Below are 19,430 nucleotides of genomic sequence, written 5' to 3' on the forward strand. Positions count from 1 at the left end.
TCATTCACTTCAAAAACCTCATCCATGATGTTTCCCTGAAAAAGTGTCATACAAGTAAGAATGATATGGAATAACATTTTTAACACAGTTAAAGTAAAAATGTAGTACAACTGAATTTAAATACAAAAATAAATACAAACGTAGTTCAGGAAGATTGTCCCTCAGTTTTCTCTCAGGAGAGGACAGCTGACAAACTGTTTGGTGGATTTTGCTATTGCTGTTTACACGTAATATTCAATGTAAGCATGTCAACATGAGCTTCATCCTTTGACTTGCTTCAGATAAAAGGGTCCACCACAATTTCAATTGTGTGTGTGTGTGTGTGTAAACATTTTTCCAGCACCAGTCAAAGTGAAAAGTGGGAGGGGAGACAGTATCATGTGACTCTGATGTAAAATTAAACTAATGTGTTTCTCAGGGAAAACATTCATTCAATCTTCCTTAAATGAAAACAGAGAGAATCACAAACCACCTAAAATGAACATGAGGGGTTTCTACAAGAGTCTGTGTTTTTTACTGGGTAAGTATAACACAATCTGTTTAATATCTTAATGACCTTCAGTCTGCTTTCAGCTTCATCTTTCAGAAACACCTAACAAAAGACCCTCAATTATAACTGAATGTGTTGTTCTTTTTTAATGTTTTCTAAATACCCTTAAACAATATACTTTTACTTGAGATGCTGATTACATAAGTCACTAATACATGATTTTAGAAGTCATACAGAATTTTACCCATCTGGCAAATATTTGGAAACTATAAATCTGACAGAACACAGGTTTATAATCATAAGAAAATCACCAATTTAAGTTGCAAAATACTTATAATCATTCTGTGTTTCTCATTTTAAGGCTTTTTCTCATTTCAAACAAAGGCAGAGAAAGAAGGTGAGATTTTGTGAATTAAACACTATTTCATCTTTTGTTAGTGAGTTTGTGCTGCTGTGAAAAATTTTCAGACATGTGGTAAAAACTCATGGACTTAAATAGCCCAACAAATAATTATAATTGTAAATAAGGTTTTCTTTTGAATAATTCCAGTGAATGTAGCAACATGGGGAACAGCCAGTCAGTCAACATTATATTACGACTGGTATGCCGAAAAAGCTCTGGATGGGTCGAACTACACCTGTAGCAGTACTACGTGGCAAAGTGACCCGTGGTGGAGACTGGACCTGATGAAGACGTACAGTGTGAACAGAGTGACTATCACTGACGCTGCACCCGACTGCTGTGTAAATGGAGCAGAGATTCGGGTTGGAAATGTTTCTTCAAATGTTTCCAGTAACCCTGTGTGAGTTCCTCTGATATATACTTATAGTTGGTTTCAGGCTTTCGAAGGGTGAACATGTCTATGCAAATCCTACAAAATCTTACATCAATTGACAAACTGTAAAATATAACGTTAAGAGAGCTCGCTGTTATGTGCGCCGGAGCTCAACCCTGGACAACACAGCACTATTTAACCCCTGTAGCACCCCCATTAGTTCTCTTGTGAGAGAAGGCTGATCTTAATTCTTTTAAGATCTGATATCCGCTCAAATGTATGTTATTTTAATAAGAGCAAAAGATGAATCAGATTGCAGGTGTTCTCAAATATTCCTACAGTAGTAAAGAGAAACAAATTAACTGAATGAATAAAAACTTGATTAAAAACTGAATATATATGTACTTTATATTAGTGCTGTCAAATGAAAAAAAAAAAAGTACTTTTTTTTCTGAAATTGTGATCAATCCCACATAACATTAAAGTTTTTAAAAATACTTTTATTGCAGCAATTTCACATGCAATCTTAAAATTGCAAAGATTTGAAACAACAAAGACAGTGTATTTTTAATATTTCTTTAATGGCATATTTTTGTGAGTACATCCGGGTATCACTCATAACAATACTGATATCTCTAGGAAATTGTTTCTCCCCTGATATTTTACCATTGACTAGCCATTTAACACTACAGTTTAATTGAGAGCTATCAATTTTAACATTTATTTGACTTTAATTCACTTAAATTAGAAGTTGTTATTTTTTAGTCTTCACATAGTTAGCTACCTGTGCTCTTCACAAGTAGGAAATATACAGAAACTGAATTAAGTTATCAATCACTAAATTCAATATAGATTAATAATTAAAGCTACAAAAGTTATTGATTTCCTCTTTTCTTTCTTTTGTTCTTTGATTAATGGGAAAAAAACTAAAAAACATTTTTAATGTGTTAATCTAAAAAAAAAAAATAATAATAGCATGCATTAACAACATTAAATTTGATAGCACTAATATATATGTAAAATTATCAAGAAATTTTCAGATGTCAGAATTGCTGAAAATCTTAATTTGAATGTATTTCTAAAATATTAGCAAAATTCTAACTATATTACAATTCTAAATGCAATAGTTAATCTTAGACGACAAAAAGTACTGTATTGTCTGCTATGCACACAAGAGGGCTCAATAATCAATTATAAACCAAATCAAGCATCTTGTGTAAGTGCATCAGAAACCTGTTCAGTGTAATTAAAAAGATGAGTAGTAATTAATAGTACCTTATTGTCCTGTTTAGACAAACTCTCTCTATAAAACAAACAAAGCAAGCCCTTGCAAATTAATAATAATAATTTTAAAGATGCATAGGCCTATTATACAGACACTTCATTTTTAATGGTATTTTATCATTTTGTTTGCATTTACTAACACTAAGATATTATGCTTTCTAAAATGTCGGATCGCGTCACACAAGCAATTCACTTAGAGCACGAGACAGGGTCTTTAGTGATCACAGACTGTATAGAAGCCACCTCCTACAATCAAGTACATCACTGAACATTGTGCCCGGGGCAGAAAGTTACTAAATTCTCTCAGTAGAGAGTTAATTTCATTACAAAATTCACAGATAACATTCCTCTCTAAAGCATCACACAGTCTAAAGCAAGGGTCCTCAACCGGGTGCCAATAGTGTTACTGCAAGGGAGTCCGTCAATTAATTATGATCACAAGTAGTTTTTCTTAAAAAAAATAAAAAAAAATAAAACATAATATACACAAACATAACACTAATTCTGTTTAAAAAATGAAACTTGTATATCATATTCATTCATTGACATTCATTGACACCTTGCACAAAGAGGGCAAGACACAAAAGGTCATTGCAAAAGAGGCTGGCTGTTCAATAACCACTATGCACAGACATATGCAAGACATGGGTTTCAGCTGTCGCATTCCTTGTGTCAAGCCACTTTTGAACAACAGACAGAGTCAGAAAGTAAATTTTGCATTTCCTTTGTATATCAGTGTCCCAGAGACTGGAGGCGAGGCACCCAATCCACGTTGCTTGAGGTCCAGTGTAAAGTTTCCGCAGTCAGTGATGGTTTGAAGGGTGAAGTGGTGGCTGAGGAGGTACCGTCGCTCTGCTGGGGTCAGCTTTCGGCTAATGTATATCACCGGGTGTTCCTCACCATCATGGACTTGGGACAGGACGGCTCCCACCCCGGTGTCAGATGCATCCGTCTGCAGCAGGAAGGGGCGGATAAAGTCGGGGGTTCTGAACACCAGTTCCAACGTGAGAACTGACTTTATCCACTGGAATGCTGCCCCTGTCTCAGGGCTCCTAACGATCTTCTCCGGCTGCCCCTTCCTGGTCAGGTCTGTCAGTGGAGAAGCTAAGGAGGAGAAGTTAGGCCAGTAGCTGAGTCTTGGAGCCAGGTCGTGAGGCGGAGAAGATAGCTGTCATCTTCTTCTTCAACACCAAAAAGGCCCGTACCTGAGTCTTGGAGGCAGGTCGCGAGGCAGAGAAGATAGCTGCCACCTTCTTCTCCTGAGGTCTGATCAGGCCGCAACCCCTAAATTTGCCTCAGCGAGGGCTAGGTGACTTTTCTGGGGGTTGGCGGTCAGGCCAGCCCGGCGTAGTTCCAAGAGAACCTTCCGCAGCCGCTCCAGATGGTCTTCCCAAGTCTCCGAGTGTATAATGATTTCATCCAGGTAGGCAGCCGCATATGCCTGGTGCGGCCGCAGAAGGACGTCCATTAGATGCTGGAAGATGGCTGGGGCCCCGCGCAGGCCGAATGGAAGGACCCAGTACTGCCAATTGCCACTTGGGGTTGAGAAGGCCGTCTTTGGCTTGGCCTTTTCCGTTAGGGGGAGCTCCCAGTAGCCCTTGGTGAGATCGAGATAAAACGGGCCCTTCCTAGGCAATCCAACAGCTCATCATCCCGGGGCATCGGGTAGCCGTCGAACTGGGAGACTTCGTTTAGGCGGCGGAAGTTGTTACAGAAGCACAAGGTGCCATTTGGTTTAATAACCATGACGATGGGGCTGGACCATGGGCTGCGTGATGGTTCGATGACCCCTAACCTCAGCATCTCCTGTACCCCTTCTTCGATGGCGTGTCGCCGAGCCTCCGGGACAAGGCCGCTGCCGGATGATGACTCCAGGTGGTGTGTGGATGTCGTGCTCCAGAATGTGGGTCCGCCCAGGCTGGGGGGGAAGCACATCAGAAAACTGACTGACTAGGTGTTGCAGCTCCGTCTTTTGGGTGGCCAAGAGTTGGGGGTCCATGTCCACAACCAACGATTCAGGTCCCGACCAAGCGCTTGAGGAGATTCACATGGTACAATTGATATATCCGCTTTCGCATTTCCCGCACATGCTCCACCGTGGTTCGGTGTACTGCCGGTTATTGCTCCCAGGCCTCTCTGGCGACATCAAGCAGGCCATCGGCCGAAGAGGAGTTCAAACGGGGTGAACCCAGTGGATGATTGAGGGACCTCCCGGGTACCAAAGAGTACATAAGGCAGCATTTTGTCCCAGTCCCGCTTGTCTTCAGTGGCCACTTTTTGCTTCAGGGTTTGATTGAACTGTTCAACTAGCCCATCGGTCTGGGGGTGGTACACCGTGATGCGGAGCTGTTGGACCTTTAGGAGCTTGCATAGGTCAGCCATCATCCGGGACATAAACTGGGTGCTCTGGTCAGTCAGTATCTGTGATGGGTTTCCGACCCGGCTACATAGCAGAAACAGCTCCTGGGTGATAGCTTTCATGGTAGCCTTACAGAGGAGGATTTCCCTCAGTGTAGCAGGTGGTGTAATCCACGATGACCAGGATGTGTTCGTGGCCCTGGGCGGACTTCGGCAGCAGCCCTACCAGATCCATCCCGATCCCCTCGAAGGGCACCTCAATGATGGGCAGCGGTATCAGCGGGCTGGGGGGACGGGAGCATGGTGAGTTCTGTTGGCAGGTTGGGCAGGCCTGACAGAACCGTTTGACTTCAGCCTCAAGGCCCGGCCAGTCGTATTCTGGGCCCCTAGGTGGCCTGCCATAGGGTGTCTCTCCTCCATCACCACTTCCGTTTTAGTGCATGGGACGACCAGTAGAGTTTTTTCCTCCCCCCTACGCTGTGCAACACAGTAAAGCAGGCAATTTTTCACCATAAAGTGAGGAGTTGGGTGGGGAGCTGGCTGAGGCTCCTTCCCTTCTGCGATCCTAACTTGGGCCCAGCAGTGCTTTAAGCGGTTGTACTCATGTTGAGCCTTGGCAAAGCCCCGGCCCCAGTCACCTGCTGGTACAGATCAAAATAGACATTAGAACTCTTGGGGGTGACTCACCATCTTTGGGGCTATCCGAGGACAGCAATACGGTGCACCGTGGGGGCTTCTTTGGTGTCCTGGGTGGGCTGGGTGGTGGTGGCGAGTAGGCGGTAAAGTCCCGATCAGTCCCTCCAGAGAAGGACCAGGACTGGCAGATCCTTGACAAGTCCGACGTCTACTGGCCAGGCGCCGGGTGGCGCTGAGATGGTGACACGCCACGCCGAAATAAATGGTTTATAAAGCCAGAGCTTGATGGGGCACAGGTGTGGCCGCTCAGCATGTTTACATGTTTCAAACATGTTTACAGCCTGGTTCAAAAATTATTTTGGTCTATATAGCTAATTTTGCAATTCATGAAAATTGGTGGGTGAATTCATCTGTTTAAATTATATTAAGCCTTACAATTCAATATAATTAAGGGCATGGCTTGAGTGACAGGTGGATTGCCACTGCTGACACTCCAGTTAAGCTAGGTGGGTGTGGCTTCAGAAACCTCCTACCGCCTTTTTGTTTATTTTCTATTATCCATGATTGACGAATGGTAACACACTGGAAAGATGGCGATGGCCCGCTGCACCCATTTTGAGCTTCAAAAATGTTCTTCAGAAAACTATTGGTGACGTGACGGACACTATGTTCATGAGTCTATGTTTCAAATAGCCCGACCTTGTTGGCAGAGGTTATTAACACTAACTCTGACCACCAACATCTGAATATAGAATATAAAAAATATACATCTTGTTGTAAAAGAAAGAGTTCATCATCATTCTTTCATCTTTCTCCAGATGTGCTGTAGTTTCTACTATCCCAGCAGGAGCTACCTACAGCTACTCGTGTGATGGGATGGAGGGACGTTATATTACTGTTAATTTTCCTGGAAATTCACAACAGTATCTCACTGTCTGTGAACTGGGAGTCTATGTGATTTTTCCAGGTAATTCAAGCTACTTAATCTGGTCTAAACCTTTTCCGGTTGAATTTGACATTTTAAGAAATTCTCATTTCATTAAAGTGGTTTTTAATATAGTTCCAAATAAAGGAGCCAGCTGCTGGTTGGTAAAGTCATCATCGCGTCCCTTCAGCTATCGTTACTCCTAAGACAGGATACACATTCACATTTACTGGACCAGCCTGAAATAAAAGCTTTTATGATGCTATTTGAGCACATCAGAACATTTATGGGACAGTTTATGTCAGATTTTATCGCTGATTTTAAGTTATGTTTTATGTTATTTAAATGTGAGTGTGAGAGCCAGTTTTTGAGTTTTCGGGATTTCTCAATTCAGGTAGATAGGACTTTGTCTCAAATGCCTGATTGAAGATAATCTCCCCTCAAAACAAGTTAAAGGAGTATAAAATGTGCAGACTAAAACTGTTTCTTGCAACTATGATATTTTCCAGGTAATTTGGCAACAGAAAGAAACGTCACACAGTCATCAACCAATGGCAGCTGGATCTCTGAACAGGCCATTGATTTCAATCCAGGATTCACACAACCATCGTCAGCATGTTTCTCAACCAATGTTCAAACTAACCCATGGTGGAGCGTGGATCTAAGTTATATTTACAGAGTAAGTAGCGTCGTAATCACAAACAGACTAGACTGCTGTCCAGAACGAATAAACGGAGCGGAGATTCGCATCGGAAACTCTTTGGAGAACAATGGCAACAACAATCCCATGTGAGCTTCTCTTTCAGTGGCTTAAAATCCATAAAAATCCCTGAAAACACACATAAAAAAAAGATTAGAAGTCTAAATTATGTTTTCTTTGATTCTCTTTAGATGCGCTGTGATTTCTAGCATTCCAGCTGGTGTTTCCTCCACCTACATTTGTAACAATATGGAGGGTCGATACGTGAATCTGATCATTCCTGGAGATTCAAGGTTTCTTACTCTGTGTGAGGTGGAGGTCTATGGAGAAGGTCTGTTTTGCTTAATCAGATTTAATGTTTTGGGAAACTATTAACGGCTTAATTTATTTTTTTATTTTAAATGCAATTTATTAGTTGAAAATGTAAAACTACAACAGTTGCATGCTCTCAGCTTTCAGTAGTTCACCACATGAAACAAGTTTTTTTATTTGAGAATAAACTATGTCTTATTGCAAGTGAACCTGTATTTAATTTAATCTAGGTCTTTTTTGTTGTTATTGTTTTAGATTGTGTAGTTTTTACACCGAATTCCCTTCTTTCTCTGTATGTTCACTCATGTGCCCTTTCAGGTCCTGTACTGAAGAGAACTTTCCTGAAGTTGAAACTGAAGTCCAGTTGGAGTCTGTCTGATCCTGCGGTGAGAGTCCAGCTCCTGTCACAGGTGAGAGAGCTCAGGAAACACAGATATCTGAGCTCACTGAGAGCACTTTTAAGAGATCTGCTCATTTCAGCTCCAGTCTGTTTTGGTGGAACGAGGGTTTTCTGACGTGACGCTGCAATGGACTCAACCGCCAGAACAGGAAGTGAAGCCGAAGGAAGCTGCACCAGGTGTGTGTTCAGACAAACACTGGAAAACTGAAAAGGAATGTTGATTTTGAATTAAAATGAAAATGCATATATTATAAATGAACTGGAAAGTGATGTTTTTATGATTTAATGAACTGTTTTATTTGCAGCTAAATGTGCTGTAAGAAATAGAAGATGATGATGATGATGATGATGATGATGATGATGATGATGATGATGATGATGATGATGGGAAACCTAAACTCTCTTCGGATCAGCTTTGATGTTTCTTTATTTACAAGCTCGAATGTTCTCCAGTCCTCAATGTTGATCACAATAAAGGTGTACGTGAAAACTGAAACAAACTGATTTCTGCAAAGCTGTGTTGAGCAACAAGAACAGTTGCTTTGATGGCAATATATTATAAATTATAAAATATTACATAGTTTCCAGCATGGGCTCCGAATACGTGGTCTAGAACATAGCATATGCATAGTCTTTTCTTTTGTCAGTGCAGTTTGGTTAGGTCTTGGGTGGGTCCTGTCCTGTCCTGTCGTGAATGTCATACCTGTTCTCTGCTCAGTTCTCCTGCTGCCTGCGGTCGCTATTCCTTTTGTTGTCTGCAGTTCTAGATCTGCCAGCTGGGAAAATATCTTCTATCTCTGCATGTGGCTGACAACCCTAGACTGTTTTCTACTAACTCGGCCTGACAAGTTTATTTACATTTAAACTATGTTTAGTCATTTAGCAGATGCTTTTATCCGAAGCGACTTACAAATGAGGACAATGGAAGCCATCAAAATCAACAAAAGGGCAATGATATGCAAGTGTAATGACAAGTCTCCGCTTTAAGTTAGCTTAATGCAGTACATGTATAAGTTTTTTGTTGTTGTTGTTGTTCTTTTAAATTATTTAATAAAAATAAAACAGATAGAATAGAAAAATAAGAGCTTTTTTTTTAAAACATAGTAGTTAGTAAATGAGTAGAGTGTAAGTCTAAAACGGGTATTTCACCTTTAGTTTCTTCCAGATCTGAGTCCACCGTGAACGGCAGACTGCATTTGTTCTCTTTAAGCAATAAAGTTTGTTTCTCTACCTGCCTCACTTTTGGTCCTCTGTTTCTCCTGACAACAAGTGCTCTAAATGACATTAATGTTACTATTATTTCTTTATTTTTTTTTTAATGTGGAATAAACGTCAGTAGTTTGCAGAATACTCAAACAGATTAATATAAACAATAAATTCATATAAATAGCTAATTTTGCAGTGGTCTCTTTTCTTCCAGAACTGCTTTATGTTGTTATAGCAGTGCCTGACCAAATAAGTTACACAACTGGTTACATAGTCAAGTCAAGTCACCTTTATTTATATAGCATTTTTAACAAAACAGACTGTAACAAAGCAACTGAACATAATAAAATAGGAAAATAGGTGTGTCAATAAAGCAAAAAGGCAGTTCATCATTGAATTCAATGTTCAAATATCCAGCTCAGTTCAGTTTAAATACTATCTGTGCAATCACTGGAAATGTGAAAAAGCTCTACCTCCTTTAGTGGATTTTGCTATCCTAGGAACTACCAAAAGTCCAGCGTTTTGTGACCTTAGGGTGCGTGATGGATTGTAGCGTGGTATAATGCTAGTTAAGTTCGCAGGAGCTAAACCATTTAGGGCCTTATAGGTAAGTAATGATAATTTGTAACTGATACGGAACTTAATAGGTAGCCAGTGCAGAGACTGTAAAATTGGGGTAATATGATCATATTTTCTTGACCTGGTAAGGACTCTAGCCGCTGCATTTTGGACGACCTGTAGCTTGTTTATTGAAGAAGCAGGACAACCACCTAGAAGTGCATTACAATAGTCCAGTCTAGATTTTCTGCATCAGAAACAAACAACATGTTTTGTAGCTTGGCAATGTTTCTAAAATGGAAGAATGCAGTTTTTGTAACATGGGAAATAGGATTTTCAAAAGACAAGTTTCTGTCTAATATAACACCCAGATTTTTCATTTCACTTTAGAGTCTTACATGCTCTATGAGCATAAAGAAGATATTTCATAGGTGTGTGTGTGTGGGGGGGGGGTTCAAGGCGTGGTCTCATAAAAATATTTGCAGGAGTCTCATTTTTCATGATAACTTATTCAGATTTGAAATAGAAACTCATGAGACATGTGACTTTCGACCCATTACTTTTCTAGATTGCTCCAGGACTGATTTATATGAAGTAAAAAATATGTAAGTGTGGTAAAAAAAAAAAAAATATATATATATAGGCACTTCAGTGTCTATAACTTTTAATATTTTTGAGCATAATCAAATCTGGTTGATAAAAAGTAAAGCCCGAAGGGTCTTCTTTCCAAAGACACCACAATTATGTTTGTAACACACTGAAGTAAGAAACTGTTACAATTTTAAGTTAGGTAGAGCACTTCAGCTGTGAGTACCATAATGGGGAGTTGCTGGCTAACAGGTTAAAAATAATTATATGTGTGGACAAAATTAAAAATAGAAGTAATAGATAGATAGATAGATAGACAGATAGATCAGTAAGAAAACAGAAAAAAAGAGAAGCAAAAATGGAAAAAGAAAAACTAAGGAGTAAGCAGTGGAGTTAATGAAAATGAGAAACACCTGCTCCATTTTCCGGTCTCGAGTCCCAAGGAGGATCTCCGGAAGGACAAAAAGAGGAGGAACGACAGTGAAGGAAGAGAGGAAACCAGGCCTGGGGAGATGGAAAAGGTCGCTGCTGGGCGCCTGGGATATGAAGGGACGGCTGGCATCCGTGAGGGACCGGAGGAGTTGCCGCCATTATTTTGTCGTCTCCGTCTCTCCTCATCTTTCAGTTATCCTTCACCTTGTCTGTCTGTCCATACCCCCAGGTATGCCGTGGCCACCATAATTGTCTCCCCAGGAGCGGGGCATGACAAAACTTTTCCAGGCCCCAAAAATACCCTTAGACGGTTAAATAAACAGAGCAGAGTTAATGAAGCATTGCTGTGGAAATGGTTTATTCTCTTTCTAAATCAGTAAAAACCTTTTCTCACACCGTCTCCATTGTGCAGACCGCCCAGACGAGACCGTCACAGAGACAATAGTAAAGACTTTCAGATTCTCTTCGGCAGCTCTCTGTAGGATGAAGGAAACGACAATCCTAGGTAAGGCACCACAAACGAATAATTTAATGCATTATTAGGAGGAAAACGAAAAGAAAAAGTGCATGTCTGGTAAGATTTTGTAAGTGAACTTTATACGGTTTGAAAATTGAATAATAATGGAGTCTGAATGTGTAAAATACATTTTAAGTTTATTATATATATTATATTATTATACACTACATTGGAACAATAGACTATTGGTTTATTGATGTGATGTTACATTTGTGTGACCAGTAGCTGTGAAAGTTTTAACTGATTGTGAAAGATTAAAAAAGGAAGTCATATCCAGTGTTGGGTGCAATGCATTACCAAGTAATTACTGTCATTTTAATTACTTTTCACTGGAAAAACTAAAGAATTTCTCTTATTTTTTATAACTTAAGTACAGTTATTTCTGATGTAAATGCATACAGCATATAGAACAACAATACATATTTACTGCATGTTTTAACGTGTATTACTGATCAAACAGCTTTAAATGTCTCAGCACTAGAATTATTGCTAATCTAGTGATATTTTCATGTTTAATCTAAAAAGAAGTTTCATTGTTAAACTAATATCTAAAATTAATTTGTGGCCATATTTTTTGTTTGTTTTTGAGACATGCAAATGTGTTTTAGTGTACTTTACTCTAGTTATTACTTTTTAATTAACATTAACGACAGTGAATAGAATGATTGTGTTTCCCAGATTATTTTAGAGCATCGTTCATAAAGATATCATTTAACTCCACCGCTAATCTGACCGACCCAACAGTAACAGATAACGTGCTTAAAGAGGTGAGAACGCGGTTTTTGTCTCTTAACGCAGGCTAATGCATCATTATACTTATGAATTGTTAAGTTTTCATGTTTTCATTATATATATTTCTGGCAGTAGTAAGTAGTATTTTTGCTTAATATACGACCTGGATCAGGCCTCAGTTATTTAATTCTTAAACAGCACATGATGTATTCTCAACTATAACTCTTTATTATAAACATAGGAGTTATATGTTTAAAGTGTAGTATAAAAAGAAAGAGAGTCTTTTAGAGAAGTATATTTAATAGTCAACACAGTAACATTAATGTATTGTGTGTTCAGGGCTGACACAAGGCAACAGACAATCATGATCACATTTTGGTTATTCTGGATAAATATACATAAAGTAAAGTTATTCTTGAATATCGCAAAACACACTGTGGCAATTTTTTAAACACAGGGCTTCAAGTAGTCCATTGCTTTAAAGGGGTCATATGATGTTGCTAAACAGAATATGCTGTAATGCAATATGTTTATGTGGTTTAAAGTTCTAAAAATACTTTATTTTTCATTTAATGTACATCATTGTTTCTCCTCTATGCCCTGCCTTTCTGAAACAAATAGATTTTTTTCATAGTAATGTATTAATTGATGTGCAATCCCAGTAAAATAAATATATTGTCAGTAGTTATCAGTTAATGAGAGTAATTTCAATTGTCCTTCAGATAAACTGCTATGAAATGAGCATGTGTTCATTAATGAAATTAAAATATATCTCACATACTATATGTTTGCTGATTCATTCAGCTAAGTACTTAATCATATTTATACAGAATGTTTCAAACCAATTTTATGAAGCATGTAGGACAAGATGAAAAAAAAAACATGATGAAATATGAAAATATGAATATGTCAGCAGCCGGAACAATTACAGAAATCACTGAATTATAAAAAGAAACAATAAATAAAGATCTGCTTGAAAGATTCAGTCTGTGGTTCCAGATTAACGTTTGTCAGCACAAGTCCTGTAAATCAAACATGCATATTGTGATAATCATATTCTCCAGCAGGATCTGAGCTTCAGTGGAAGAGAGATTTATTATGGTTTATTTGATTAACTGTACCATAATGCAGTTATTATAGGATTAATGTACCTACCTTATTGTTTTTTTCTCCTGATGTGTTGTGTCCCGGTAGGGGAGTCTCGTCCAGGACATTTTAACGTCACTCAACCCCAGAGCGGACTGCAGCTAAAACACACCGACAGCTATTAAAGCAGGTTTCATCTAGTGTGACCTGACCTTGTGATGTGACATACAGCAGCCACAACAGCACTTTATAAATGATACAGGCTTATGTTTTATTTATTTTTTTCCCTTTTTGTTCGAAATATTCCCAAATGTGTTAACTATATCATGAAATATTTAGATTCTCAAATATGTGTCAGTAAAACCTTTATAGATTATGTTAGTTGAGCTATAATAAGCAATGGGCAAAGTAGCCTAATAGTGTAATCTAATATCAGATAATACTGAACGCAGATTTGAATTTAGCAGCTGGTGATGTTTTACCCCTCCCCCATTAATGCCAGCCATGGGACAAATTGTGCATTGAACACAAAATAGTTTGGTGTAATACGATTTCTTATGTCTGTTGTGATCATTTAGGAGGAGCAGGGGGGGGGGGGGGGGGGGGGGGCTTGTTGATATGAGGGCCCTGCCCCACAACACACAAAACCGGCTCTGCTGAGAGTGTTTCTCTTTTGATGATTTATCTTTTAAGATATTGTCTGTTTCAATTCTTCGATCTGTTGCATGTTTTCTTACCTGATTTAGAAGTGTGTTGTTTACAGCAGCCGTATCAACACTGGAGGTTAATTTCATCCTCAGAAAAACTTTTTTTTTATAAACTGGAAAAATACAAAACATCAAACACAGAAATAAAGAAATGTTTTCTTGTTTGTTTGATTTATATTTTTCTATTATTATTAATTCAGTACTTTAAGATGAAGTATGTAGGCCCAGTTTACCACAATGATTAAATTACAAAAAAAAAAAAAATAAATAAATAAATAAAGTTCTATGTTGGTCACTTGTGGTACAGCAGTCACATGAACAAAATTTTGTGGGCAAAAAATGTCCATCGTCAGACTCAGTACTGCTGCGACACAAAGCACAGCTCGCTCACATATAAATCAATTTAAAAGGTCCCACTTTATATTGTGTCCCAAATACCTGTGTACTTACATAGTAACTAGATGTGTACATAGTATGTAACCACAGTGTAAGTAAACATTGGTACATAGTATCTACAGCTCTAAATTTTGTGTAACTACACACATGTAACAACCCACTGAATGGTATAAGGGCAAATGTGTAACAAAAGTGTTACACTTTATATACGATTTCTTCGTGTAATTACTCTGATGTTACACAGCAGCAGTCATTAAGTAAGGATTTGCATATAAATTGTGGTTGGTGTACAGAATGTTACACTTTACATTAAGTGGACAGTTCTTGAGGAGTTACCATGTTAGTACACTGGTATTACAGTGGTGCACCAACTCCAAATCCTCCAAATCCAACTCCTCCCACTTTACATACTATATCCCTAAACCTACCAATCTCCACCTCCTGGATCAAATGGTTCCAATTACTCTTATACATATTGTTGTTACAATATGTGGTTAACAACCTGTCCTCCAACCAATACGCTCGTATAGGTCGTTTGTCCAAATCCCTGAAATACGACCCATCAGAGCATATACCACAATTACGTCCATATCGGCAAAAGGTCGTTTTCATATTAATTTTTTGTACTCTTTTATTTGCACTCTGATTTGTGTTTTGTGTAGCTCAGTTAGTAGATTATTGCGTCATACCTTGATATATCGTGTTCGAACCCAGAGACCGGACATGCACATAAAACGTATATGCTCAATAAATCATAATTTAGCATGATTTCTTTGAGGGTTAGGTTTAGGGGTGGGGTTAGGTTAGGTGCGTTCATTCGAACGAATAAGCCACCTTGTAAAATATGTATGAATTACTGTGAGATCTGTGTAAAAAGTCCACATATTGCATTTAAATATAGATACTGTCATTATTGCCTTCAAAACTACCACTGGCTCTGCACCCATTTACCTAAATTTGTTACTTCAGACTTATGTGCCTCTAGAAGCTTGCGTTCTGCAAGTGAACGTCGCTTGATTGTGCCATCCCAAAGAAGCACAAAGTCACTTAGCCATCTTCAAGAATCGGCTTAAAACCCATCTCTTCCATCTTTATTTGACCCTCTAACTTTAACACTCACTATTCTAATTCTATTCTTTAAAAAAATCTAACTACCTTTCTAATCCTTTCTAATCTTTTTATATTCTATTTTCTTTTCATTAATTAATTATGCAAGTGTGTGTGTGTGTGTGTGTGTGTGTGTGTGTGTGTGTAAAGACCTCTAACACTAGCTTGCTCTATTCATTTTTTTATTTTATTTATTTATCTGTTTTCTTTATATTATATTATTTAAAATACAATGCTATGTGTACTGTGTTAACCTAACTGAGACTTGTTATAGCACTTATATATCATTGCTCTTTTTGTTGTTTTTGATTGCTTCCACTGTCCTCATCTGTAAGTCGCTTTGGATAAAAGCGTCTGCTAAATGAATAAATGTAAATGTAATAAGGTGCTTGCACAAATGACCTATATGGTAATTTTTTTGTTGGAGGACAGGCTCGTGGTTAAATATGCCCTGTTACATATTTGTACTTACACAAACCATCCTGATGGTTGTTACATATGTTTAGTTACAGAAATAATACATCTTTAGACAATATGTACTTACACTGTGGTTACATACATCAAACACATTTAGTTAGTATGTAAGTACACAGGTATTAGGGACACTTAATATATAGTGGGACCCTTTTAAAACCAATCAGCTTTCTGCTGGTCAACAGGGCAAATTTGCTAACTTTTATTATAATGACTGGAATCTGCTGGGCAGTGTTGCTAACTTAGCAATTTTGTTGCTAGATTTAACAACTTTTCAGATTACCCTTTCAACTTTTTCCCCCAAAAGCACATAGCTACAAATTTAACTAATTTTAACATATATTTGGCAACTTTTAGCAACTAGGGGTGCTCCGATCACGATCGGCCGATCGTTAATGCGCATCTCGTCAGTAAAGCCGGTTCTCTAATCAGCGGTAAATTCCCTCAGGTGCGTGATTTCACATAGAGCAGCTGTTACTACACAGAGCCATTGTTAACTGAGAAGATGCGCAAATCCACGTTCATTTTCAGCGTTTATTGGCGCATCTTCTCAGTTAACAATGGCTCTGTGTAGTAACAGCTGCTCTATGTGAAATCACGCACCTGAGGGAATTTACCGCTGATTAGAGAACCGGCTTTACTGACGAGATGCGCATTAACGATCGGCCGATCGTGATCGGAGCACCCCTATTAGCAACCTTTAAAAAGTGACTCAAAATATAAAAAACAAGAGTTTATTTAGTTATGATATGCCTTGTTATTAGTTTGTACCCATAGTTGTTGCCCAGATAGGAAAGATCTGTAGAAAAGAAGAAAATAGAAAGGCAAATTTTCTGCCAGGCCATTTTTTTCCTGAAGTTTACAAACATTTCCTGTCCCTACACTAAATGCAAAGCATGACTTGAAATAGAGGTAAAATGTCTGTGAAAAATCAAATAAAATTATTTCATATAAACACAGTACATTTTGCCCTATTTTTATGGACTTTCCTGTGTGTGGCATACTAACAAAATAGTGCTTTAAACTATAACTCTTCAGAATGTGTAATTCAGTATTAAATTTAAATACAAAATATTTTTTAGAACTAGATATTTTCTATTTATATCACATTTATAAATATAGTTTAAATGTATAAAATAAAATTCTACACACTAAGCAATTTTGCATCATGTAATGACATCACCCAATAAAATCACAACATCATTTCAGCAACAAATCAACCTGCTTTTAGCAACTTTCCCTGAAAGTTAGTTGGCAACACTGCTGCCTGTGAAAACTCAACTGTACTTCCAATAAGAATCCGATAAGAATCTGTGCAATCCGGAGTTTCCCGTCACAACGAAAAAATTCCCCACACAAATTTCACTGCATGTTAAAGTTGATCATGCAAATTCGACCAACAGAAAGATGCTGGGCTTGAAAGTGACATAATTGTGAGCTGTGCTTCGTGCATCGCTATTGCGTTACATATGTTATTGACAATGGACATAATTTTTTCCCGCATGAAATTTCACTAATGTGAAAGCACTTTAACAATCTAGAATTGTGTCAGAAATTACCTGTTCCATAAACCTCCACCTCACACAGCGTGAGATACATCGGAATGTTAGGAATGTACATGTTCACATAACGACCTTCCATTCCACCGCAAGAGAAACTGACAGAACTGCCTGCTGGGACAAGTGAAGTGACATCACATCTACAGAGAGAAAGAGAGAAACCATGACACACTCAGCTGACCTGATCAAATCAAGTTCTCCTGACACGTTCATAACTGTTTTCATAACTTCACCTGGGATTGTTGTTGCCGTTGTTTTCCAGAGAGTTTCCGATGCGGATCTCTACTCCAGATGTTTGAGCCAGACAGCAGTCGGCTCTGTTGGTGATGGTCACTTTGTAAATGTTGTAAGTATCCAGCAGGTCCAGTCTCCACCATGGGTTGAGCTGGTAATCTGTGATGGAGCAGTATGTATGGGCTACACCTGGAGCGTATCTGATGCCGTCGATGGCCTGTGCAGCTCCACAGCTGAAATATGTGGATGACTGTATAGCTGTTCCTTTTAATGCCACATTCTCTAAAACATTTAAAGTGCCAGAGGGACAAGATTCAAATTTGGGAAGTTTCAGTACATTCCATTTGGTTTTAAATATCAAATTGCAACCCAAAACACTCAATTTCATCTACTACTTCATTAAAACCTGAAGTCTCGCAAGGACTCACAATCGAAGGGTTGTGAGTTTGAGTCTCGGGCTGGCAGGAATTGTGGTTGGGGGGAGTGCATGTACAGTTCTCTCTCCACCTTCAATACCACGACTTAGGTGCCCTTGAGCAAGGCACTGAACCCCCAACTGCTCCCCGGGCGCCGCAGCATAAATGTCTGCCCACTGCTCCTGGTGTGTGTTCACAGTGTGTGTGTGTTCACTGCTGTGTGTGTGCACTTTGGATGGGTTGAAAGCAGAGCACGAATTCTGAGTATGGGTCACCATACTTGGCCATATGTCACGTCACATGAAAACTAAGGAAAATCCCAAATTCAGTATCTCAGAAAATTAGAATATTACTTAAGACCAATACAAAGAAAGGATTTTTAGAAATCTTGCCGAACTGAAAAGTATGAAAATGAAAAGTATGAGCATGTACAGCACTCAATACTTAGTTGGGGCTCCTTTTGCCTGAATTACTGCAGCAATGCTGCGTGGCATGGAGTCGATCAGTCTGTAGCACTGCTCAGGTGTTATGAGAGCCCAGGTTGCTCTGATAGTGGCCTTCAGCTCTTCTGCATTCTTGGGTCTGGCATATCGCATCTTCCTCTTCACAATACCCCATAGATTTTCTGTGGGGTTAAGGTCAGGCGAGTTTGCTGGCCAATTAAGAACAGGGATACCATGGTCATTAAACCAGGTACTGATAGCTTTGGCACTGTGTGCAGGTGCCAAGTCCTGTTGGAAAATGAAATCTGCATAAAGTTGGTCAGCAGCAGGAAGCATGAACTGCTCTAAAACTTCCTGATATACGGCTGTGTTGAACTTGAACCAGCAGATGACATGGCACCCCAAACCATCACTGACTGTGGAAACTTTACACTGGACCTCAAGCAACGTGGATTGTGTGACTCTTCTCTCTTCCCTTCAGTCTCTGGGACACTGATATCCAAAGGAAATGCAAAATTTAACTTTGGACCACTCAGCAGCAGTGCAGTCCTTTCTGTGGTTCAAGACTGGCTTGACACAAGGAGTGCGATAGCTGAAACCCATGTCTTGCATACGTCTGTGTGTAGTGGTTCTTGAAGGTTCTTGACTCCAGCTGCAGTCCACTCTTTGTGAACCCCCTCCCCCCATTTTTGAATGGGTTTTGTTTCACAATCCTCTCCAGGGTGCGGTTATCCCTATTGCTTGTACACTTTTTTCTACCACATCTTTTCCTTCCCTTCGCCTCTCTATTAATGTGCTTGGACAGAGAGGTCTGTGAACAGCAAGCCTCTTTTGCAATATGTCTTGTCCTCCTTGTGCAAGGTGTCAATGGTCATCTTTTTGACAACTGTCATTTTCCTTAGTTGTCAGTTATAAACATCAAAATTAAAATAAATAAACATTTGAAATATATCAGTCTATATGTAATGAATAAATATAATATACAAGTTTCACTTTTTGAATGGAATTAGTGAAATAAAAATATAAAATAATATAAAATTATTATTTTATAATAATATAAAATAAACATTTTGATTATATTCTAGTTATATGAC

General features: G+C 38.8%; 1 protein-coding gene across 1 annotated transcript; it reads left to right on the forward strand.

Annotated features, from left to right (window-relative positions):
* Positions 1-483: 483 nt before the first annotated feature.
* On the forward strand, positions 484-8,102 carry LOC132095843 (uncharacterized). The gene is made up of 7 exons (XM_059500932.1): positions 484-520; positions 1,041-1,293; positions 6,363-6,511; positions 6,979-7,258; positions 7,361-7,500; positions 7,800-7,891; positions 7,962-8,102. The coding sequence occupies exons 1-7, from the start codon at positions 484-486 to the stop codon at positions 8,100-8,102; spliced, it is 1,092 nt and encodes a 363-aa protein (XP_059356915.1).
* The last annotated feature ends 11,328 nt before the right edge of the window (positions 8,103-19,430 follow it).

This window comes from Carassius carassius, chromosome 2 (genome assembly GCF_963082965.1).
Source record: "Carassius carassius chromosome 2, fCarCar2.1, whole genome shotgun sequence".
Taxonomy (NCBI): domain Eukaryota; kingdom Metazoa; phylum Chordata; class Actinopteri; order Cypriniformes; family Cyprinidae; genus Carassius; species Carassius carassius.

Excerpts from the sequence above, each read along its gene's own strand:
- LOC132095843 (XM_059500932.1), top strand. The coding sequence starts at position 484 with ATGAGGGGTTTCTACAAGAGTCTGTGTTTTTTACTGG. Across the intron at positions 521-1,040 it reads GAGTCTGTGTTTTTTACTGG|TGAATGTAGCAACATGGGGA; the intron begins GTAAGTATAACA and ends GAATAATTCCAG. Across the intron at positions 6,512-6,978 it reads AGTCTATGTGATTTTTCCAG|GTAATTTGGCAACAGAAAGA; the intron begins GTAATTCAAGCT and ends GATATTTTCCAG.